Genomic DNA, 23,737 nt, shown 5'->3' with positions numbered 1-23,737 from the left:
CCGGGAGGGGAGGACGGAGGAGTGGAGTGAGGAGGCCAGGAGCCCAAGAGGGGGAGGAGGGTGGCCGGGCCGCTGCCGGGCCGGCTGACTCAGGCCGTGCCGTGCCGTGCCAGCCCACGGGCCTTAGCAGCGGCCCAGGCACGGCCTGCGGCCTCGGGCCGGGCCAACCCGGGCCCGCATGTCACCGGGCCGTGCCATGCTCGTGTCGGGCTAAAAAAATGTGCTTCGTGCCGTGCCGTCGTGCCTCAGGCTGCATGGCCAAGTATAGCCACGCTGCTCTGTCGCTGGCTCGCTGCTCACCCGGACTGGAGCTTCCTTGCGTTTGACAGCGGTTTGCTTAGAATGTTCTCCTGTCCTGTAAAATGAAGCTCATGAGCCTCTTGTGCGCCTCGTCTTCACATCGGATTTCCAGATTCAGCAGTCGTTGCCTAGTGGGTAGAAAGCCAGTTCAGTCTTTGTTGTTGTTCCTTGGGGCCTTGGGCCCGCATGGCAATCTACAGTATGGCCTCACTTGCTAGTAAAAGACATAAACAAATGTCACGTGAGTGAATTGCCCGACTGGCGCACTACGACGTCCATCACCACATCACCTCGACGCGTGCACCTCTCCCGTATGGACGGATGGATAGAAAGCTACTACTACGTTACGTAACACCGGTTGCTGCAAAAAAGAAAGAAAGAAAGAAAGCTAGCTAGCTCTGGTAAATGTCAGCTCGCCACTGGAGTGGCGCCTTGAAAAGAAATGGGTGCTCCAATTAGTGGAAATGCCTCTTTTTTGCATGGTCTCGTGGTCCATCGATCCCGCGTACGACCGACCGGTGACCGAACACCAGCACTGCACACGGCACAGCAAACCGCACTACTCTAGGCAGTAGTAGTAGGCACGTATCCTGCCGACCGTGCAAAGCTGCGGTCGCACTCAGGACGAGCCGACGGCGACCAGTGACCACCGCCCGCCCCGACACCGGGTCAGGTCGCCGTCCCGTCCCGCCGTCCGATACGTGGGCAAACGCGCGTCCTATCAATTGGGTCGCGCTCGCGGCTCACGCACGCACGCACGCACTGGCACAGCTTCTGCATTGGGCATTGGCATTGCCGTGCGCGCGGAGCAAGGCAAGCCGGCAAGGCGCCACCGGCTGGGTGCGTTGGGTGCCCCGACGCGACGCCAGCACGCACACCAGCAGCAACTGGAGTGGACTGGGCGGACGGCGGAACGCAGCAACGACGGCCACCATCACCAGTCCAGGTGGGAAGAAAGGGAGGGAGAATGACTGAATGACACGGAGCCACACCGGGCGGGCGGGGTGCAGGAGGCCCCACCGGGTGCTCCTCCTGTCGGTCGCGCCGTTCCCACATGCCGACAGGCCGAGGGCGGCGAGGCCTGCCACGATCGCGCGCCCCACCACGTGTCCCTTCCGGCGCGCTGCCTGCCTGTGCCTGGGTACCGGTACCGGTCTCGTCGTCTCCGTGGACCGTGACCTGATGGCCATGTGCGTGCGGCGGATGCGGACCGGCCATGGCCCTTGGCCCACGGGTGCGGGGTGGGCGCTCCGCGTACGGTGCGCGACGCGCCCGGGCGTGGCTCGTGACAGGCGGGTACCGGAGAGAGACCATGGTCGGCGGGATACTCGAATACATCGTTGACTTAGACCAGAGAGATCACACGCGTGATGTTTATTAGGGGGGTGTTTGGTAAAAATTCATATCACATCAAATGTTTAGATAATAAGGAGTATTAAATATAGATTTATTACAAAACCAATTACATAGATGGAGACTAATTTGCGAGACGATTTTTAAGCCTAATTAATCCGTCATTAGCACATGTTTACTGTAGCGCCGCGGTGTCGAATTAGTCTATATTTAATACTCCATGCATGTGTCAAAACATTCGATGTGATATGAATTTTAGGAGGGAGTACAGTAAAAATAGGGCCTTAGTATACTAAGTAAGGAGTACTTCTATTACGCACTGCTTTAGCAGAATGGTTTTGTGATGCTTGCTCTCTAGTACAGGAGACTGGAGTAGCATGGTTTCGCCAGATAAGCGAGACCACTTCTGCCGTGAGACTCACCACAGCACAGCACACAATGACACAAGTCATCTGCCAACATACGAAAACGGAGTTGCCATCTCCACCAGGACACCGTCTGAACCTTTCCACGCGCGCCGTTTTGTCTGGTTGCGAATGCCATGCGGCCTGCTAGTGCCGGGCGAAATGCCTCACCAGCCACTTTCACGAACCAGTGAACCACGGAAGGGCGAAGAGCGTCCTCCTCCTCCTGGACAGGAACACCCCCTGCCAACGCCCGCCACCTGGCCTCGCGGCTCCCCAATTCCGCATTACAAAAGGCCCGCCATGCCTTGGGCGTGCGTGCGTGCGTGGAGACGTGGAGTAGCTTGAGCTTGAGAGTGCACGCAGCTGTGGTTGTCATCCGTGCTCCTCGATCGATCTCGCCTAGCTAGAGAGTAGAGAGGCTCGTGGGTTGGGGGTGTCCTCCACTCCTCCCGCGAGCGTGGCCAACACGGGAGCCGCCACGAAGTCTGGCTCTGCCATCTCGCCGCTTTGGAACTCGCGGTTTGGAATCCGAAAACCAGTGGCCGGTCACCTGCCACACGGGAGAGGGCTAGTTTTGTGTTTTTGCAGTACTCGGCCAGTGTCCTGCAGGCAACGGACAAAACTGACGGGAGCCCTGTCGCCTGCTGGCCTCACTCACTCTGTCACCTCTCAGCTCTCAGTCTCCCACCTCCAGCCTCCAGCCTCCAGACCCCGCCCGCCTCTGCTCTCTCGATCCCTCTCTATATAGCTCGGCCTGGTCACCACCTTCCTCAGCTCCATATATCCGCCATCGCCGAGTGTCAGCCAGCCATGATGTCCACTAGCCACGCGGTGAAGTCGCCGGCGTGCGCGGCACGGTGGCCCGTGGACGCGCCGACCCGCACGGCGACGTTCTCGGCCAGGTACGGGAGGCGGTGGCGAGGAGGCCGCGGCGTGGCGCCGGGCTCCGTGCGCGCCGCGGGCTCCTCCAACACCATTGGCTGCCTCGAGGCCGAGCCGTGGGGCGCCGCCGCGCCCGCGCCAGCACTGCCGCTGCGGGGACTCCATGTGGCGGCGCCGGCGCCCGGGGACGACGCGCTCGCCGTGCCGTCCGAGCAGAGGGTGCACGAGGTCGTGCTCAAGCAGGCGGCGCTCGCGGCCGCGGCGCCGAGGACGGCGCGGATCGAGCCCGTGCCCATGGACGGCGGGCTCAAGGCGGCCTTCCACCGCTGCGGGGAGGTCTGCCAGGAGTACGCCAAGACATTCTACCTGGGTAAACGAGATCAAAATTCCCGCTACTCCCCTTGTTCATCTGAATAGAGTCTAGTTTAAGAGTACTCCTAGTTTAATGACCAAAGGGTCTGTTTGGGTGGGGTGACCAAAACCTATCACGTCGGGTTTGTTTGGTTGGTGACTAAAATCTGTCGTGCCACAATTTCTTCAGCGCTGTTTGATTCACTGTTACACCTATAGCACGTCATACTTTTTTAGCACTTAATCCACATGCCATAGAATTATCTTCATGCCAAACCTTATCATAAGTGTGACTTCGATTTTAGTCAACACACTTTCTTTAACAGCCACACTAAAGATTAGGCGTGGCAAGTTTTGTTCGCTACGCCCCAGCCACAAAGGTTTTGCCGTGATCGAGGCACATGCATGTGTCACAAGTACTAGTGTGTTTTTCTCGCAAGCTGTTTAATAAACAAAGTAAAAAAACAAACTTTTTGTCCTAAAAAGGACAATAGGAAAAGGATGAAAATCTCAGTCATGCATATCCTTGGTCGAAAGAAGCCTGAACCGACCGTCCGAGTCCAACACCTGCCTTTCCAATTTGCTTACTGCACCGGCTAGTATATTTAATTTGATTAACTATGACAATGATTGAAAAAAATTGACAGCATGCTCATGAAAAGTAGAGATGACTTTCCACATGAGTATGGACTCGATCTTGGACGCATGCATTGAGATGTTAATCATACTACATCAGGAACAATGACTATTTTGCCATGTAGTTGTGGACACCACATACCGAATACCGACCAGTCAGCTTCGACAATCAGTGCGCACATGCATGTGCCTGACCTCTGAATCTCTGATCTGATGAGATGCCGCTGTTCTTCTGTTGCAGCGACGCAGCTGATGACGCCGGAGCGGAGGAGGGCAATCTGGGCAATATACGGTAAGCAAGCAAGCAGACCAAACCCCGCATGTCCCGGTTTCTAGTACCGTCTGCAGTTGACACCTGACAGTCGGCGCAAAAGGTTCCTTTCGTTTTCTGAATGTTAGTAAAACAGTAAACCGCCTTTAGACGACGACTTGTTGCAGCATAGGACATGCAGAAACGATACTTGCTGATGCTGTCACCCAAAATCCAGTTCATACCTACCGTATGGCTAAGCATGCAGTAAAAAAATGTTTACACTCTGATGAGCTAGAGATTAGTTTATGCACCGGCACGATGATTTTTCCTTGATGATTGATCAGTAGGGAAGGGATGACAGTGATGGATCGCTGACGTGGTGTTCCATCTGTGTGCGCGCGTGTTCAGTGTGGTGCAGGAGAACGGACGAGCTGGTTGACGGGCCCAACGCGTCCCACATCTCGGCGGTGGCGCTGGACCGGTGGGAGTCGCGGCTGGAGGACATCTTCGCCGGCCGCCCGTACGACATGCTCGACGCCGCCCTGTCCGACACCGTCGCCAACTTCCCCGTCGACATACAGCCGTTCAGGGACATGATCGAGGGGATGCGCATGGACCTGAAGAAGTCCCGGTACCGGAGCTTCGACGAGCTGTACCTCTACTGCTACTACGTGGCCGGCACCGTGGGGCTGATGAGCGTCCCGGTGATGGGCATCTCGCCGGACTCGAGGGCGGCCACCGAGACGGTCTACAAGGGGGCGCTGGCGCTGGGCCTGGCCAACCAGCTCACCAACATCCTCAGGGACGTCGGCGAGGAGTACGTCATCTCCAATGTCAGCGTCCGTCCTCGCCCATATATATTGCCTACAATACTTACATGCGTGTGCTTCACGTGTGCCAACAAATAACAGCGCCAGAAGGGGAAGGATCTATCTCCCACAGGACGAACTGGAGATGGCGGGGCTCTCCGACGCCGACATCTTGGACGGCCGCGTCACCGACGAGTGGCGGAGCTTCATGAGGGGCCAGATCACCAGGGCCAGAGCCTTCTTCAGGCAGGCCGAGGAAGGCGCCACCGAGCTCAATCAGGAGAGCCGATGGCCGGTGAGTCTAGCTGAGACGCACACATCACCATCTTTACTTGCCTGGCTTCAGAATTCAGATGATTGAACAGCCTGCATGCTGCAACTGCTGTTTCAGGTGTGGGCTTCTCTGCTCCTGTACCGGCAAATCCTCGACGAGATCGAGGCGAACGACTACAACAACTTCACCAGGAGGGCCTACGTTCCAAAGAGGAAGAAGCTGATGGCGCTGCCCAAGGCGTACCTGATATCACTGGTGCCCCCCTCTTCTCAGCAGGCTGAGAGACAGAGACGCTACTCCAGCCTAACATAGAACGGTCTCTGTAACGTTCGGTACATAGCAGTGAATGATATGATGTACAAATTTCTGGTCAGGCCACATGTATCAATAGTAGTACATGGTTGGCAGGTGGTGGTGGTCGGTGTTAGATACTTGTACTCCGAGTTTAGCCATGTACTACAAGCACTGGATGTATCATATATGTGTATACTAAAAAGAGTAAAAGTGAAATAAGATAGTGGGTAACCTTCTTGCATACAGAGTATGTTTCTGTAGCTACCTTGATTGGCCTAATTAGTAATGTTGTGACATGCCATGCTGTCACTCACTGCTCAGCTTCACTAGTGAAACAAAAAAATTTTCTCCATGAGCAGCTCTATTAATAACATTGACCTTGTCTTGATGAACATTTGACAAAACAACCTCTCGTGATAGAAAATAAAGATTAAAATGACCATAATGCTCTTTCCCATGGTCTCTCTTTCTTACTCATCTCCTTCTCTACGGCCTCTCTTTCTTCCCAAATCCTTTCTTCCTCGTATCTTTCTTTCCGAGTCCCGACATGCCAGTGCGCCCGCAAGCGAGCCCCGGCAGCCACGTGCTCCGACTGCTGCGCCCACGCCCCCGGTGGCCGAGCCCGCGCACTCCCTCCCTGCGTAGGGGCAAATGCGGCCTATGCGTGTGCTGTTCCCCATTGCTGTGAGTGGGAGAAGCCACTATTTTTAACTTGAGTTAAATGCACCAGAGATCCATTAACCTATGAGGAAGTTTCAGTTGAGTCCATCAACTTCCAAAGTGGCGTTTTGGATCCATAAACTTTTAAAATGGTTTACTGCAGTCCATACCTATTTATTTAACCTTAAATTCAAAACACATTTGTAGAAAACTCCTTCCCACACGCATGCAGTGCATGCGTGGCCGGGTTTAGTGCTTTACTTGCTCGTGCCTTCCTCCACGTACGACCATCTCGGCAGTGGGTGGGAACGCCGGCCACCTGCACATCAATCGGTGAGCGCGACGGCGGCCTCGTGCACGAGCGGCTGGGTGGCGTGCGCGACGCCCTCGGCCTCGCGCTCCACCTGCTCCCGGCACGCCTCCCGTGCGCCCGGCTGGGACATGCGCTTGACGAAGGCGGCGAAGCGGCGCCAGTTGTCGGGCTGGAACAGATCGGGCCCCATGCGCAGGTACGTGAACGCCACCATGCGGTCCTCGGCGGCCGTGGCCACCACCTGGTCGTGCGCCGTCTCGTCGTAGCGTGGCAGCGCGTTCTCCCCGGCCAGCCCGACACCGGCCTCCCGCGCCGCGGCGGCCACCTACTGCACCAGCGCCTCGGGGCGGCACTGCGCGTCCTGCGGCTGCTCGTGGTCCCGCATCTCGACGCACGTGAAGTTGAGCACGGCGCCGTGGCGCGCCAGCATGCGCGCAATGGGCGAGTACCTGTCGTGCTGCCGGGTGTTGTAGTACCCCGCCGTCAGCTCCGCCGCGTGGGACGGGGTGCCGTAGTGCCAGTGGATCCCGGCCACCTTCACCGAGATCTTCACGCCGGGGGACCCCGTGAACACGCCCGTCACCGCCGACAGGATGCGCTCGTCGTGCTCCAGCAGCATCCTCGAGTACCAGCTCATGAAGAACTGCCCGTACTCCGTGCTCCACCCGCCCTCACGACGGAAGAAGCCCGTGTCCTCCGGCCAGTCCTTGTAGCCGCCGGAGTCGCCAGGACCCACGTTGCCCCACTCCGGCTTGCCCACGGCCTCGGCAGCCGCCTTCAAGCTACTCAACATGTACTGCATGAATGCACATGGATATCGCACGCAACAGGTCAGTTACAAGCTCTGAGAGGGGTACAAAAAAACGAACGAGCACGCATGCTGTACCCTGTCATAGCACTGGAACTCGCCGATGCCAGGGAAGGACCAGGTGCCGTTGCTCTCCGGGTAGGACGGGTAGCGCAGCTCGCCGGCGGGGCCCATGCCGACCTGGACCTCCACGATCGTAGTTCCGGCGGCCGCTCCGGTCGGTGTAGGCCAGGTCCTGGTCCTTGTCCATCTCCTCCACAACCCATCTCGGGAGCGGTATGCTGCAACGTCCAACGGCAATTAAGTAGTTCGTCAGTGTCTAATTCACAAACCTTGTCGTCGACCTTACGTTCGGTCCACATCCACTAGTGTGTAGTGGATGCAATTTTCGGACTTTCCAGAGTAGAAAAAAGTCCAGTTAAAAACAAAGGAAAAAGTGCAGAATGATGGAGCCCAAGACGGAGTGGCGCTCGCTCGTGATGGTGCGGCCAGCATGGTGGCCCGGCAGGACCCCGAAGACGCGTCCATGTCCAGCTCGCCATTTCCATCCATCCCTCCGCCGGGAGCTCCAGCATGACGCCCTCCTTGCTGTGCAGAGCGCTGGAGGCCTTGCCGAGCTCGAGCGTGCGCTGGTCCGAGATGAGTGCTAGCTGCAGAGCGTGGCCAGGAACTGGAGCTCAGAGCAGTAGGACGCCATGGCGATCTCGGCGCCCTTGAAGCCGTAGTCCAGGCTCGGGTTGCGCCCTCCGGACAGGTTGGACGGCAGGCCATTGTTGTAGAAGTCGTTCACGAGCTCCGAGAACTGCGCGAACATGAGCTTGCCGATCGCCGCGATGGCAAGCCTGGTGTTGTCCATCGACAAGCCGATGAGCGCGTACCTGTCCTGCTTCGGCTTCATCAGGGGGTCCAGCCGCCGAGCTTCTTGGCGAGCATCATGTAGGAGCTGCCGTCCAGGATGTGCTCCATGATGGCCGCGGACTCGATCTGCCCCGGGTGGTGCTTCAGCTTGTGGGTCAGGTGGTCGGTGTACTCGGGCTTGCCGTTCATCACCTCGCAGAACACGGCGAACATGACCTCGGCGAGGACGGCGAGGACGTTCGCCTCGAAGAGCACGATCGACGCCAGCCCAGAGCCGACGGCCGTGCCGTTCACCATGGCGAGCCCTTCCTTGGGCTGCAGCTCGAAGAAGCCGTGCTGGATGCCGGCGATCTTGAACGCCTCCGCGGCGTCCACCTTCCTGCCGTCGGGTGCCACCGCCGTGGAGTTGGCCCGGCCGGTGACGAGTCCCGCGATGTAGGAGAGCGGGACCAGGTCGCCCGACGCGGTGATGGTGCGAACTGAATGAACTGAATGAACTTATCAATACCACCTCAAATATACAAGCTGAAACTCAATCTTCGGCTCCCTCAAACTATCAAACCAGCCCGATCCAGTGAAAGGTGTAGTAACAAAAATTGTAGAGCTAGAAGCGATCTACAAGTTTGTTTACATGACTTTGGGATTATTCGGTTCGGTTTGCAAACTACACCCTCAACTGGTACTTCGGCAACAACCGAGAGCGTCGTGAAGAGCTGCGTGCACGCCGGCAACACCAGCAGCGTGCTCGACCAGCACCGACCGCATCTTCTGCATCAGCGGGTAGTTGGTGCTGTAGGGGTCGTCCGCGTACGCGAACACCGCCTCGCGGTCGATCGCCGTGAGCAGGTCCTTCTCGCAGAACTGCGCGCTATGGAGGCCCTCCGTGGCGCTGGTGCTCAGGGTCTTCTTGGCCACCGTCATCACGCAGCTCTTCACGGCGCTCTTCAGGTTCTCCTCCAGGTGGCGTAGGTCGACGGTCTGGCACAGCGCGATCAGGAACGTCGACGATATGAGCTTCAGCACGTCGACGGCCTCGGCGGCCAGATGCAGGGCTGCACCTTCACGCTCGGCCTCGCCGAGCCCAACCTCGCCGGCAAGCCCGTGCTCGAGTACGAGTTGCACGCGCTCGAGCCCAGGCCAGCGCCGGAGCCATGCATGCACCTGCATGTGTGTGGGGAGGGGTTTTCTGCAAATGTGTTTTGAATTTAAGGTTAAATAAATAGGTATGGACTGCAGCGAACCATTTTAAAAGTTTATGGACCCAAAAAGCCACTTTGAAAGTTGATGGACTCAACTGAAACTTTCTCATAAGTTAATGGATCTCTGGTGCATTTAACTCTTTTAACTTCATCTTCCATTTACCCCATGTGAGAGTATGTTGTGAGGAGGTTCACATGTGGAGTTATTTGCAAAAAGATTTGTCTGGCACAAAACAACTTCAAACAGCTCATGAAGCTGGTGAAGAAGTTATGTCAAAACAAACAGGACTTAAGTGTGCTAAACTGATAGCTGCTGGATTACAGAAAATGGATCTAAATAATTCTGTAAAAAAAAAGATACAATCTTTAGTCGCAGAGCTGTAAGGTTTGGTAGCCCAAAGAAAATTTCAAATTCCTGATGGCCTTAGGGAGTACCACAGATGGCACCATTTGCCACTGTGAAGAAGGATCATAGCATGAGCTCACCAAAGATACGCCTGTGCAGGTGTTCTCCCTACGGACACGGGAACAGCCATGCCTGCGGCGTCAGCTGTTGCAAGTAAAAAGTTTCCGCTCATCAGTCCGTGTCTACAAGATCCTGTTGAAATCTAAACGTACTTATTTAGCCCAAAATTCCAGTGAAATGTCACGTCGCTGGCTGCATCAGCTCATCAGACGGATCTTGAGATAACCTTGCGTGCTTCTTTCTCCCAGTCCCAGGCTCTAGTTTATTCAGCACAGAGACTGAGGAGTTTGCTAAGTGCTAAATGCCGGGTGCCTGGGTGACGCAATTGTACTCTTTGTCCCAGAGGAAACCGGAGATTGTTTATGCTTGTGTGGTTGAAAGCAACCGGATCTTTTTCACATCCTTTTCATGTTTTATTTTACGTTATCTAACAATATGCCAATCTGTTGGCTGTGCGTATGGTCAGAGTCTCGCAAACCGTCGGCCGAGCATTGTGTTTTGTGTTGCAGTAGTAGGAATGTAGGAAGGTCAAGGAATATATGGCTCGAGAAGGAAGAAGCCTGTTTGTGTACAGCAGCAGCAGCATTGGCTGTAGGAATTGCAGGGATGCTGGCCTTCCATTCCTCGTTGCCGAAAATATTTTAGAGAGGGGACCTGTGGAAGGGACGGCTGATACGCAATATGCCTCCTGCAGTCCTCCTGCTAATTGCTAGTCGTCCTACATACGTGTTTTCATGTCCACACATCACGCATTTTTTTTTTTTTGATAACAACACATCAAGCAATGTTGGTGGCAACTGGGAACAAACAACAGACAATGTGGTACCAGACCAGCTGCTTCTTTAATAAGATTTTAGAAGCAGCATATAGTAATCGCCTCGTGTGCACCAGTAGGCAGGAGTAGCACACCTAGCGACGCACATCTGAATCCTGAGGCAGAGTGAGTTTCCATGTCCAGATTTGATTCTTTTCCCTTGAGAAAAAGAAATGTTCTGTCTAGCTGAGAAGAAAATTTCTGGGCCAGGGACGTTACGTTAGTGCCGGCCCAAGAAAATGAAACACAAAGGACATGTAACCTAATTAGTTGGCCCAAACAGTCGTTCAATGGGCCTAACTCTGCGGCCCATGACGAAGATGCTGCGCAGGCAAAATATATGTCCATCCATTTCAAAAATACGTGGACAAAAAAAAAAAAAAAAAGACACGCAATGCCATAACAAGATCTGCATCCGGCCTAAAATATTAAGGTTATCAATGCATTAAGTGTTTATTCAAGGTCGGTTGTAAATAAAAGGGAGATTGGTGTTCTTGCCCCCTGCTCTGAAGGCCAATTGTAATTTTAATCTCGTTTTTTTTCAACTTTGTGCCTTTACCTTTAATTTTTAAATCCGAAGCAACCATCCCCCTGTTTTAGATTCTGTTAGATTAATGTCGAATAAACAAATTAAATAAAATGGAAAAAAATCAAAAGTGATTAAGCATGTTGAACTTGTTAAACATTGCTTAAATTTGAATTATTTGCAATTTTTTCTAAAAAAATCTTTTAAAATGTTGTCTGAATATTCGATGTCAAAATAGATGTTAAAGTTACATAGTACTCCCTCCATTCCAAATTATAAGTCGTTTTGACTTTTTCGGTACATCGATTTTGCTATGTATCTAGATATATTGTTATATCTATATACATAGCAAAATGGATGTACCAAAAAAATCCAAGCGACTTATAATTTAAAACGGAAGGGGTACTAAAATACGTAGGGGCAAATTCCCATGGGAAAACCAGTCTTTTTTAGTTGAACTTGCTATGTTAACTCGTCTAAATGATACATAGGGGTAAACTCTGCTTTCTTTCTGAAACAGAAGGGCAAAATCACAAAGTTAAATAAATGGGGAAGAACATAAGAGTCCCAAATGTAATTGTGTCAACCAAAAAGAGCTTATGTGTATCTACTATAGGATCAGCCCAAACTAAATCTTGGGCCTCTGATTCTCCGAGGCTTGACATATTGGTTATTGGGACGACTAGTAGGCGGGTAGTACTCATTTTGCTCAAAAAAAGTACTCATTAGTATTAGTAATTTTGAAAAAGCAAAAAAAAAAAAAACTCCATCAGTTTCGTAGGAGTCACGTACACTCCTGTCCGCGAAATCTCCATCTGGTAGATTTCGCAGCCGGCAAGTCACCTCCTCCCTATATAAAGCAGGGATAGAGCACGTCCTTCCGTCAATAGCTGGTTTCGATAACCTCGTACCACCACGAAACCGAAAGGAGCGGAGGGTGAGACGACGCGACGTGGGAAGCAAGATGCAGATCTTCGTGAAGACGCTGACGGGGAAGACGATCACGCTGGAGGTGGAGAGCAGCGACACCATCGACAACGTGAAGGCGAAGATCCAGGACAAGGAAGGCATCCCGCCGGACCAGCAGCGCCTCATCTTCGCGGGGAAGCAGCTGGACGACGGCCGCACCCTGGCCGACTACAACATCCAGAAGGAGTCGACGCTGCACCTGGTGCTGCGCCTCCGCGGCGGCAGCAGGGGCGGCTACCCCGAGGGGATCCAGCCCAGCCTCCGCGAGCTCGCGCAGAAGTACAACGAGAACAAGATGGTCTGCCGCAAGTACGTACTGTATATATATACGCCTTTATTACTTACTGATGATCCCGCTCGATCGTTTCGTTCAATGCAAGTACTGATCCAAGCTCTCTGCGCATACGATCCCTAACTTTGATCTTTGATCCTCCGTCTTCTCCTGCAGGTGCTATGCACGGCTTCCTCTCAGGGCAACCAACTGCCGCAAGAAGAAGTGTGGGCACACCAACGCGGTGAGAATCCATCAATCAGTTTAACTTGTGTTCATCCAGTAACTTTTGATTTGTTATATACTACTTCGATCGTTATATATAGACTATCATCTTTCATGCTCATTGGTTTTAGTTGATGTTAATGTTTAGGCTTTGTTCAGTCGTCATATACAATACTTTGTTTCAGAATTACTGTCAAGGTTATTGCTTTGGCATCGCTGCTGTGAGTAGTACGTCATGCTTTCAGATTAATTTACTCGTGAGAATAGTTGGTAGCGTTTATGGGTCATCCAAGTGTACTTTTGCGGCTTTGCCCCTTCGTTCGTATATTAGGCAACCATTGTTGTTGTTGTCTCATGTTTTTGGTTTTATATTAGGCGATCGCAATTTTTTTTTTTGGCTTTTCCAGTCATCGTATATATCTATATAGCAAGATAGACTTTTAAGTTTTAACTGACGATGAGTTTACTGCTATGCACACTTGATCTGCAGTCATACTTCAATTATTACTATCAGCACATTTGGTCATTCTTTCATCTGACCTGTGCCATCTAATTTTTCAGCTGAGGTCAAAGAAAAGGTTCATGTCCAAGATTGGTGGAACATGATCGTTGGAGAGCCTGGTCAGGCATCATCAGTTGGAATTTTGGGATGCTTAATAAATTTTACCTTCCGCTCCTTTTTATGAATAAAGTTGTAGTATAGTAGGAAAAAGTGTGCTACACTTGGTTAAGATGTTTCTAATATAATTATTATTATATACATTGGTTATATAAGTGAGATATGTATCTACATGTATAAATGGCGGAATATCATAGTATAGTTCTTCGCTGTGGGTTTGCTTGCCCACGTCCACCACCCCCACGTGCCGGCGTCCCATCCGCGCGCGATGCCCCCTGGCCCCGGCACAAACCCGTTGTGGGCTTACTTGGATATGCTCCTATTCAACTGAATCCACGTGTGTTTATATTGAGGTGAAATTTAAAACTAATTTTTATCTCAATCCACTCAAACACACGTGATTGAGATGGATATAAGTGCATCCAAACAAGATATGTGGCAAGGACGCCGGGTTGCACCCAACCCTGGGTCGCGCACTCCGCCATGCTTCTCTCGAAACATGCCCAATTACAACCTCATAATTACACAGCCATTTACTGATTTATTTATAGTCTCCTCGTGGGAATATCGTCGAAGCCACATTTACTGATTCATTTTACAGTCCAGAAATCCTCATGGGAATATCGTCGAACATATAGCACGCACCTACTTGTTTTCAGCCCCCACCTGACCCGATCTTATTGCGAGCATACACACCTAGCAAATGATGAATATGTATCAGCTTCGCATAAAGCACGGATCTTCATTCTTCACCGGCCTCACTGCTTCGCTTCTTGGAGTTGATGTAGTCCTGGTCTCCTGGAGCGCCTCCATCTGCTCCCTGGTCGGCGGCTGCTCGTTGTTCTTGATGGACCGGTGCACGTCGTACGTCGTCGCCCCAAAGAACACCAGCCTGCAGTTCATGTTCAATCGAGCATGCACCTCAGCGATGACGCCGCCGCCCGGCTGCAATTGAGGAGAGATCGATAGGAGAACGACGGAGGAGGTACCTACCCTGCGGCGAACAGGGCGATCTGCCTCGGGAACACGTGTTTCCCGAACAGCCTCATGCTGCTCCGCCTGCGCTGTGCACCTGTGACCTGTGATGCTTGGCGCTCGCCATTTGCGGGATATGTAAAGCAGTTTTTGGTCCAGGGTCCAGTAAGAACCATTCGCGGCCCATGGGCTGGGGGTTTTCCCCACACCTCACAAACGCAAACTGCTTTGTCGCTTCTCCTCGCCTTTCGATGCTTACGCCCGCGACCGCCGGCCACTATCTCCCGTCCCTGCAGAAGCTGCTGCGCCAGTGCCGCTCCATCCAGCGCCTCAACCAGCTCCAAGCCCACCTCCTCGTCCACGGATCCTACTTGTCCGCCGCATCCGATCTCCTCCTCGCCTCTTACTGCGCCCTCTCGGTCTCTGCAAACACCGGACATGGCGCTCTCTGCCACGCGCGCCGTCTGTTCGATGGAATTCCTGACCCGGACAGGGTCATGTACAATACCATCATCAGAGCCTACTGCAACAGCGACTGCCCGCGGGAAGCGCTACGCCTCCACCGCGGCATGCTCAGGCGAGGGATCCTGCCCAATGAGTTCACTCTGCCCTTTGTTGTCAAGGCATGCACGAGAGCGCAGGCGCGGGAGCACGCGCTGGCCGTCCACAGTGTCGCTCTGAGGCTTGGCCTTGTGGGGCAGGTGTTTGTGGGCAACGCACTTCTGCACTCCTACGCGTCGGCCGGATCACTGGGGGACTCAAGGCGGTTCTTTGATGAGATGGCGGGCAGGAATGTTGTGTCGTGGAACTCGATGATCGGTGGGTACGCGCAGGCGGGGGATACTAGAGAGGCGTGCGCCTTGTTCGGAGAGATGAGGCGTCAAGGGTTCTTGGAAGATAAGTTCACGTTGGCCAGCCTGCTTCTCGCCTGCTCACAAGAAGAGAACCTTGAAATTGGTCGCCTTGTGCATTGTCATATCTTGGTTAGTGGATCTCGGGTTGATCTGATTCTTGAAAGCGCTTTGGTGGACATGTATGGTAAGTGTGGGGATCTGTGGATGGCTCGTAGGTGCTTTGAAATGATGCCCATCAAGAGTGTCGTTTCATGGACGTCCATGCTTTGCGCTCAGACGAAGCATGGTTCAGTTGATGCTGCAAGATGCTGGTTTGACCACATGCCAGAGAGGAACATAGTCTCATGGAATGCCATGATCTCTTTCTATGTTCAACGTGGCCAGTGCCATGAAGCATTGGATCTTTATAACCGAATGCAATCCCAGGGTCTTGCTCCAGATGAGGTTACCTTAGTGGCTGTCCTCTCTGCTTGTGGGCGAATTGGTGACTTGACTGTAGGGAAGATGGTACACCTTTATATTAGAGACAATATCTATAATCCTGATGTCTCTCTAATTAATTCACTTCTGGACATGTATGCAAAATGTGGTCAGGTAGACACAGCAATCAGCCTGTTCAGTGAAATGTGTAATAGAAATGTAGTTTCTTGGAATGTTATTATTGGGGGGCTGGCATTGCATGGTCGTGCATTGGACACAATCACGTTCTTCAGGTCAATGGTAAGAGACTCCTTCTCGCCAGATGGGATTACCTTTGTGGCCCTTCTTTCTGCATGCAGTCATGGGGGTCTACTAGAAACTGGACAGCATTACTTTGAATCTATGAGACATGTTTACAATGTTAAGCATGAAGTTGAGCATTATGCTTGCATGGTTGACCTTCTTGGCCGACGTGGTCATCTTGAAAAGGCTGTTTGTCTAATAAAAGAGATGCCAATGAAGCCTGATGTTGTGGTCTGGGGTGCATTGCTGGGAGCCTGCAGAATCCATGGGAATGTCAAGATTGGCAGGCAAGTGATCAAGCAATTACTTGAACTGGAGGGCATCAGCGGAGGTCTGTTTGTTCTAATTTCAAACTTGTTATACGAAACTCACCAGTGGGAAGACATGAAAAGGCTCAGGAAATTAATGAAAGAGCGGGGGACGAGAAAGGATATGGCTGTTAGTTCAATTGAAATAAACAACCGCATCCATGAATTTGGAGTGGAAGACATTAGACATGAAAGCTCAAGCAAGATTTATGCAGTAGTTGATCAGCTGTCGTATCATTTGATTTCTTTGCATCTCTTGGCTGTGCATCCAGAAGATCTATGTGTGGTAGAGTGAAGGAATCTATTTGGAATTCTTTTCAGGATCAGTTACAAGTTCATAACATTTCTGAGTCAGGCACTATACAAAATGAAGATGAATGTGGCTGGCACATTGCTTTACAAGGTACCCCCTCTGATTCCGAACTTCTTTCAAATACAGGTCATCCTAGAACTTTTAGCTATATTTCCCTTCCTTTCTCGCCCTTGCCAAATAAATGTTATTCACAAATAAATGAGACATCTGTTTGCAGTGTTGTATAAATGAGGGCGGTGACATGTATTTTGAGCTGGAGGGAGTAATGTTCATTGCCAAGCACACCTCCTGTTGAAGCCTTTGAGGGTAGGTAGTGCTGACCAAGCACATTTCTCAAAGAGTGTCCAGGTTCATCAGATCCATGAATAAAATCATTGTGGACGTATAATTTAAGTTACAAAGTCCACCTACATAGAAAATACTGGGACGACTTACTCTTTTTGCTTTGGTTCAGTTTCAGAAATAAGTTGTCCACTTCAGTTTTCCGTATTGACCATGTAATGTAACCCTTCATTTGTCTTGCTAACTGGTTGTGTTTCTGGTTTTCTGTAGATGTCATGGTTCGCTGGGCAAGCCACTCGACCAACTCGACTGGTGTTCTTACGCCCACAAATTCAGTAGTCACTATCCCTTGTGACTGTGATGTTTCAACAATATATGTGGAGAGAGAGACTAAAGCTCGGCAACAAGATCTCAGCACACGTTCACAGGTCACCCTTACGAGTTGTCAACAAGGCAACGATCTTAACTACTAGCTTTTTTAAAAAAAAGAAGATTACCTACTAGCTTTTTAGAGACAGAGCTACATGCTGACATACATTTTTCTGTTCCTCTATCTCTGGGCCAGATTGAGTATACCATGGTAACAGAGGCGCTGACTCCAGATGTAAAAGCAGAGCAAAGATAGCAACATCATTCAAAGAATCACAGTTTCACTTTTTTTTTCGCTGCGCGAGCCCTGCAAATTTTGTTCCGAGGAGAAAAGATTGGTTGGTTTAACTGAACGGCCGCAAGATGAGGTGGGATGGATCCGTGCCTACATTAATCAGTTCGTGATGCCTGCCACGTGCTTCTCTTAATTGTGCACCGTGAGTACATTACATTACAGCGCATCAGTCAAGTGAGTGTTCGGCTGGCATTAAATTTCTACTGTAGCAGCTGGAAAATATTGTTCATGTTAGAATTTGGTGAGAGAAAAACACTGCTCTGGCAGGAGAAAAAAAAAAAGGCCAGCCAGCCAGCCGAAGCTGACCAGCCGAGCTGCAAGTAAGTGGGGGCCTGCAGTTTGCCGCTTGCCAGTTGAAGGCAGCAATGTAAGTACCAGCGTGCCCATGGGGCCACCATGCGTTGTGCTTTGGCAGTTATTAAGCGCCGAAAAGTAGTGAATTCCCATCGGCACAACGCAAGCACTACTGGCTAATCAAGGGTTCGAGAGTCAGTCCAGGATGCCAACGGCACGTGGCCACATCACTTCGCCGATCTGGTTGGTACACATTTCTTGTGATGCTGCTTGCAAGTCCATGGCTAGATGATTTGGTTCCGGCTAATGGGAATATATTGATGCTTTGTGAGGTTGCTTTGCCCTTCCTTTCTTTCTTTTTTTTACTTTAGAAATCATGGAACTGCTTTGTTTTTTAAGTTGTGATGGTGGATAAAGCATGTTCCTGGAGCTTGCTTATGATGACTTGCAATCGGGGTTTTTTTTTTCTCTAATAGAGCAGCTACCTACCAGAATGATGGGTATTTTTGGTTCTATTTTTTAAACTGTATGAATGATCACAAGCTAGGACTGGGAGGATAACCTACTAGAAAGATCTGTTATGCTTACAATTTTCTCATTTGCATGAGTGAAGATGTGCCCCCTTTTCTAGATTGTGATCAGGGAAATATATATTTTCCCATCATGAGAAAAAAAAAGCTGACAAAATCAAGCTAGAACCTGCAAGATAAGCAATATAATTTGGATTTTCAAATGAACCTTAATCCCGTGAACGTATGAAACGGCGTGAAGAAAGTTGTACACATGCCGGGATGCCTCCTCCATGAATACCTAGCGGATAATTCGACAACATTTGACTATGCGAAAGCCAACCACTATTAAATCTCTGGTCTATAGTCTGTATCTCTGGTCTATAGTCTGTACTCTATACAGACTACTAGGATAAGATCAGCACGCTGTTAGGTTGATGATTTCTGCGACTGATAAGCCGGCTGATGCTGTTTTGTTGTGAGAGAAGCAGTTTAAATGAACAGGGCGCAGGATGATTAAGCCACAATGTACCAACCGAATGATGTTAATGATGGCCTCGCTGGATCTGTACCAACCGAATGAGTTAATGATATATTTAATCATGGAGATGAGACTGACAACCATCACAAATTAAGGAGCGTACAAGTGCACTCAAGGTGGTTAGTTTAGCTCTTGACAAACAGCAAGCAACAAGAACTAGGGCTCATCAATTAAATATGAGTCTGATCACTGACACAGAATACAAAACAATTTCGGGAACCATGAGTATGAATAGTCACTGTAATGTCAACAACTAAATGAATGATGCAATAGCTCGTGATGTAAAACATCATCATCATCATGTCTGTTCATGGAACAACAAATCTGTGCAAGCAGACTATAGGGAGAAGAAGAAGAAAATAAAAAATAAGCAGCAGCTACAAGTGCAGGACGGCCATGGATTTCAGTTGCGCCAACAACAGCAGACTTATGATAGGGGACCAGAACTTATGATTTTCGTAGGGTTGTGCCCATATCAGAACTTCTAATAGGGGACCAGAACTTCTGATTTTCGTAGGGTTTTGCGCCCAATATCATAACTCTCTGATAGGGGTCCAGAACTTCTGATTTTCGCAGGGTTCTATTATGAGCAGTGTAGTGCTTGTGTGCCCCTTTTGGTTTATTTTAGTTAAATTCTTGAGCACTCTATCTTCCTCAAACCACCTAGATTTGCATCCCTCTTTATAGTGTGGCATATCCTAAACTCAAGATCAAATATCAAAGAATTTAAATGCCTTTCAGTTCATCACCGCGTCTTTTTGGTAATATGAGGCTCCACCATCACATGTATTATCACCATTCTATTTACCTGCTTGTCATCTCGATAAAACTCATTAGTCCTCTAATCATGTGGTCATTATCACAAAACCCCATAATTAAGGCTTGATTGCACTTACACCACTAGATAAATTTAGGAGCATATCTTTCTGGTTAGTTTTAGTTTCTAGTAGATCCCTAGGTTAAGTTTTTAGCGACCCAATTCACCCTTCCCCTCTTGGGTCAACATCTGGTTCCTTTCATAGACACAAAGTGTGGTTGGGTAGTGTGATGTTGTATATAATTTGTGGTGCATAGCTACTTAACACCCTAACTTCCTCTAACAACAACCACAAAAAGATATATCCACTGCTGCCAAATTTTAACATTTGGAATTCAAATTTAGTGCATTTGAATGTATACATGTTAGATTCAAGATCAAGGGGCTACCTCACTTTGCTGAGCAAGAAGTCAAAAGGTAGCATGTGCTTGAATCCTAGGAAAGCTTGCCTAAAGGACTATATGGGCAAGATTTTTCCTTGCTTTCATGGGAGGGGCAGATCAGCTCACCCCTACTAGACAAGGATGGACTAGCTTCCCAAGCGAGGCAAGTGTACCAAATAGAACTAAATGTTTAATGATTGATTGTAACTTTAATAACTCAACTCTGATATAATGTTTGTTTAAGTGAGTCAAAAATTTAATCATTTATTCAAGTGCATGTCCAATTAAATACATAAGTTTTGAGAGGAACCAAATTTTAGAGTCACAAAGATCATGAAAAACTAGCATACCCAAAGAAACGAATACACACAAAAGAGGAGGCAAGACGCAATGTGGGTCTATTTGCTTCAAGGCCTCACATGCAAGGAGAGCACCAAACAGAGATCTCTACTCCAGACACTCATAATCCAACGCTTGGGGGAGCACAGAGAGCCAGACAAGTTTGCTTGTCTTCAAAACAAACATGTCATGTGTGTGAGACAGAGGGAGGGAATGCACACTTGTAATTAATTTGTAAACTTCCTTTCCTTCGTGTAAAGTTCCTTTTCCTTTAGATGACTAGGTGTCATGCTCGCGCACGATATTGTTGCGGTGGTGCTCCATTTATAGTTGTGGGGCCAAACAGAAACGTCTGAATTTTTTATGTCCTGCCTTTTCTTCTCTACCCCCTTCACTTGTCCTTCTTGTGAGCTTTCTCACCCAACGGATATCTCTACAACAACCAGATTTAGTGTGGGCATGGGAAGATTTGGAGATTGTGGGAATCGGACATAGTGGGACGTTAAGACTGGGGTGACAGACTCTGTGAATCTTATGCCAAAACCAAAGGGCGAGGGGGTATGGCATAAATGATTTGGAGGCGATGAGTTGGGATCTGAACGAGGTAGCATGGCGAGATTTGGGTGAGGTAGCGAGCCAAGAGCTTGAAGTGGCAAGAACCTTGGATCTCAACAAGGCAGTTGGATGGGATCTCAGAGAGGAAGCAAGCCAAGATCCTAAAGCGGCAATGGTGGCGACGACCTTGGATCTCGACGAGGCATCGATATGGAATCTCAAAGAGGCAACAAGCCATGAGTCTAGAGTGGTAGCGACATCCTTGGATCTCAATGGGGCGTCAAAGGGGGATTTGAAAGAGGAAACAAGTCTAGAGACCAAAGCGATATTGATGAGCATGGATCTTGACAAGGCAGTAGGATGGGACCTACCAAGCTTAAAGCTCAAAGCAATGGTGGTGAAATGGGATCTCAACGGGGCAGCATGTCTAGTGCCCAAAGAGGCGGCGACGAGTTGGGATCTCGGTGAGGCGACATGCCAAGGTCTCAAAGCATCGAGGATGAGTTGGGATTTGGACAAGGATGCTGAGTGGAATCTCGATGAGGTACCGGGCTTAGAGCCGAGTTCGGATTTGGAGGAGGATGCTGAGTGGAATCTCAACGAGGTACCAGGCTTAGAGCTGAGTTTAGATTTGGACGAGGATGTCAAGTGGAATCTCGATGAGGTACCAGGCTTAGAGCCAAGTTTAGATTTGGACAAGGATGTTGAGTGGAATCTCGATGATTTACCAAGCTTAGAACCGAGTTCGGATTTGGAGGAGGATGCTGAGTGGAATCTCAATGAGGTACCAGGCTTAGAGCCAAGTTTGGATTTAGATGAGGATGCCGAGTGGAATCTCGATGAGGTACCAGGCTTAGAGCCAAGTTCGGATTTGGACGAGGATGCTGAGTGGAATCTCGGCGAGGTACCAGGCTTAGAGCCAAGTTCAGATTTGGACGAGGATGCTGAGTGGAATCTCAACAAAGTACCAGGCTTAGAGTTTGAAGAAATGGCGAACCACCAGGAACCAACACGACAGGTCTCTGTGAGTTTTTTCCTCTCTCTCTCTTTTATTTTTCTTTGAGATATCTAACAAAAATTAGAAGTTTTCTTGAAACCCTTTTCTAACCAATTTTGGGGAAAGGTTTCAAAAAACACCATACACTAAAACTATTTTTACAAAGCTTTTGGAAAAATATTTGTCAAAGTTTTCAACAAATGTGCTATGGTAAAATCGTTTTGGATTCAAGAAAAGTTTCATATTTGTTTTAGAAAGGTCTTAGAGAAAATTAGAGGACATGTTTCGTAGCAAGCTTTTTTCTAAATGCCGCTTCTTGAAGTGTGAGATACTCATGCTTTCCAATCATAAATATATGGGCTGATATTGCTATAATGGATAAATGGTCAGGAGCTAAAGTCGATGAGGTCATTCCTAATTAGTGATATCATGCTCGCTATCCAAGGGTGCCATATTACACTGAGAACATTAAATTCTTAGGAACAACCTGCATATTATCGTATAAAACTGTATACAACGCTACCAAAAATGATTATTGTTCCATAATAAATTGTGTCTAAAGTTGTTACAAACTAGGGCGTTGCTTCAGCCCGTGAGCGCACGCGCAATCGAGTCCGTCCGCATGTCTTCTCCTGCCCTCTCCCAGCGCATCCCCTTCTTCCTCCTATGACGCATGACCCACGCCCCCGCCGCCACCCACCGCCCCACTACGGTGCGGTAGGCTCTACCACATCCGTGGCGGCCTCTTCCTTCCCCTCCCCAAGCCATCCCGCTGCCGCCATGGCCATGGGTGCCTCCGCCCCAACCTATTCTGGCCACCTCTTACGCCGCCGGAACCCTAACGCTACTCTCCCGCCAGCCACACCGTCTGGCCGCCCTGCCTCCCCCGAGCCCCTTCTAAGCCCACCGGAGTTGGGGACACACATGCGCATGCGCGCGTGCGCACACACACACACACACAGAGAGAGAGAGAGGAGAGGAGAGGATGAATTGCCGAAGTTGGGGAAAAAAGAGGGTTGGTGGTGGTCGGCCGTCGCGCATATGACGGACACGACGAGCGCATCGGACGGCGGAGACGGTGTGCGCCGAGCGACCAGATCCTATGTTAGAAGTAAGCATTCCCATACAAACTATTAAATTTAATGCCAAAACTACTATATTTTGTGCCAGGCCTGTATTTCTATGGAGACATAGCTTCATCCTGTCATGTAATTATTTTTTTTACAAGTAAGCAAAACATTCTACATCATCTAACAAATGCCTATTTGGATTGGGGATTTGGATGGCTAGCTTTGGTGGGTAAAAGGTTTTTTAAGGAAATATGACACAATATAATGTCTGCAATCATTGGGGTTAGTAATTTATGGATCTGTCTACGCAACACTCAAGCGTTTTACGCTCTCCTGACAACCGATTTTTTCGTATCTTCTTCCACCTCCCGACGCACTGTCGCCGCCCACCGCCCCGCCACGGCGACCTCCTCCTTCCCCTCCCCTGCGGTCATCATGGCCATAGCCGCCCCGCCCTAACTTGGCCCGATCACCGCCTCCGCCTCGCCGCCGCCTGGCTTGCCTACCTCCCTAAAAGTCTTTTCTAAGTCCGCCGGAGGTGGAGAAGAGAGAGAGTGATGCAGACGAAGAAGAGGAATTGAGTGTTCCATCAGTCGGTGTTGAACAGTATTTTCTCTAATTCATAGTAATTCATCATACCGGGGCCCGTATGTTTACGGGGCTGAGCTTGGGAATGCGACTGGGGCCCGAAATGAAAATAGATTTTGCCGAACCCAGCCCAGTTTCTTCCAGGTCTGATCTGGTCTGGTGGTGGCGAGTGACTGGTGTGACTCGGCGAGGCCTACAGAGCGTGTCACGCCTTCTCCTCCCCCCGCCCCATCAGTCA

The 23,737-nt window shown here is 50.1% G+C and overlaps 3 protein-coding genes, 1 long non-coding RNA gene and 2 pseudogenes across 4 annotated transcripts; 3 read left to right on the top strand and 3 right to left on the bottom strand.

Annotated features, from left to right (window-relative positions):
- The first annotated feature begins 2,362 nt into the window (after positions 1–2,362).
- On the top strand, positions 2,363–5,826 carry LOC136542250 (phytoene synthase 3, chloroplastic). The gene is made up of 5 exons (XM_066534597.1): positions 2,363–3,312; positions 4,171–4,221; positions 4,591–4,999; positions 5,094–5,286; positions 5,383–5,826. The coding sequence occupies exons 1-5, from the start codon at positions 2,871–2,873 to the stop codon at positions 5,575–5,577; spliced, it is 1,290 nt and encodes a 429-aa protein (XP_066390694.1). The 5' UTR covers positions 2,363–2,870; the 3' UTR covers positions 5,578–5,826.
- A 719-nt stretch (positions 5,827–6,545) lies between these two features.
- LOC136544312 (beta-amylase 2, chloroplastic-like) lies at positions 6,546–7,892 on the bottom strand (annotated as a pseudogene).
- A 94-nt stretch (positions 7,893–7,986) lies between these two features.
- On the bottom strand, positions 7,987–9,365 carry LOC136544311 (phenylalanine ammonia-lyase-like; annotated as a pseudogene).
- A 2,743-nt stretch (positions 9,366–12,108) lies between these two features.
- On the top strand, positions 12,109–13,442 carry LOC136542251 (ubiquitin-ribosomal protein eL40A fusion protein-like). Its single transcript, XM_066534598.1, has 3 exons — positions 12,109–12,481; positions 12,621–12,687; positions 13,230–13,442. The coding sequence occupies exons 1-3, from the start codon at positions 12,168–12,170 to the stop codon at positions 13,272–13,274; spliced, it is 426 nt and encodes a 141-aa protein (XP_066390695.1). The 5' UTR covers positions 12,109–12,167; the 3' UTR covers positions 13,275–13,442.
- A 366-nt stretch (positions 13,443–13,808) lies between these two features.
- On the bottom strand, positions 13,809–14,386 carry LOC136542256 (uncharacterized). The gene is made up of 2 exons (XR_010780636.1): positions 14,281–14,386; positions 13,809–14,179 (listed from the first exon to the last, which is right to left on the bottom strand). It is a non-coding gene; the product is annotated as an uncharacterized lncRNA (long non-coding RNA).
- A 78-nt stretch (positions 14,387–14,464) lies between these two features.
- LOC136542248 (pentatricopeptide repeat-containing protein At2g22410, mitochondrial-like) lies at positions 14,465–18,090 on the top strand. The gene is made up of 4 exons (XM_066534595.1): positions 14,465–16,550; positions 16,678–16,766; positions 17,013–17,170; positions 17,308–18,090. The coding sequence occupies exon 1, from the start codon at positions 14,514–14,516 to the stop codon at positions 16,440–16,442; it is 1,929 nt and encodes a 642-aa protein (XP_066390692.1). The 5' UTR covers positions 14,465–14,513; the 3' UTR covers positions 16,443–16,550; positions 16,678–16,766; positions 17,013–17,170; positions 17,308–18,090.
- The last annotated feature ends 5,647 nt before the right edge of the window (positions 18,091–23,737 follow it).

Source organism: Miscanthus floridulus, chromosome 3 (genome assembly GCF_019320115.1).
Source record: "Miscanthus floridulus cultivar M001 chromosome 3, ASM1932011v1, whole genome shotgun sequence".
Classification (NCBI taxonomy): Eukaryota; Viridiplantae; Streptophyta; class Magnoliopsida; order Poales; family Poaceae; genus Miscanthus; species Miscanthus floridulus.
Note: the sequence above shows the minus strand (reverse complement) of the source record. Positions and strands in the feature narration are given on the sequence as shown.

Excerpts from the sequence above, each read along its gene's own strand:
- LOC136542250 (XM_066534597.1), top strand. The coding sequence starts at position 2,871 with ATGATGTCCACTAGCCACGCGGTGAAGTCGCCGGCGTGCGCGGCACGG. Across the intron at positions 5,000-5,093 it reads CTCAGGGACGTCGGCGAGGA|CGCCAGAAGGGGAAGGATCT; the intron begins GTACGTCATCTC and ends AACAAATAACAG. Across the intron at positions 5,287-5,382 it reads ATCAGGAGAGCCGATGGCCG|GTGTGGGCTTCTCTGCTCCT; the intron begins GTGAGTCTAGCT and ends CTGCTGTTTCAG.
- LOC136542248 (XM_066534595.1), top strand. The coding sequence starts at position 14,514 with ATGCTTACGCCCGCGACCGCCGGCCACTATCTCCCGTCCCTGCAGAAG.
- LOC136542251 (XM_066534598.1), top strand. The coding sequence starts at position 12,168 with ATGCAGATCTTCGTGAAGACGCTGACGGGGAAGACGATCACGCTGGAG. Across the intron at positions 12,482-12,620 it reads AACAAGATGGTCTGCCGCAA|GTGCTATGCACGGCTTCCTC; the intron begins GTACGTACTGTA and ends CTTCTCCTGCAG. Across the intron at positions 12,688-13,229 it reads AGTGTGGGCACACCAACGCG|CTGAGGTCAAAGAAAAGGTT; the intron begins GTGAGAATCCAT and ends CTAATTTTTCAG.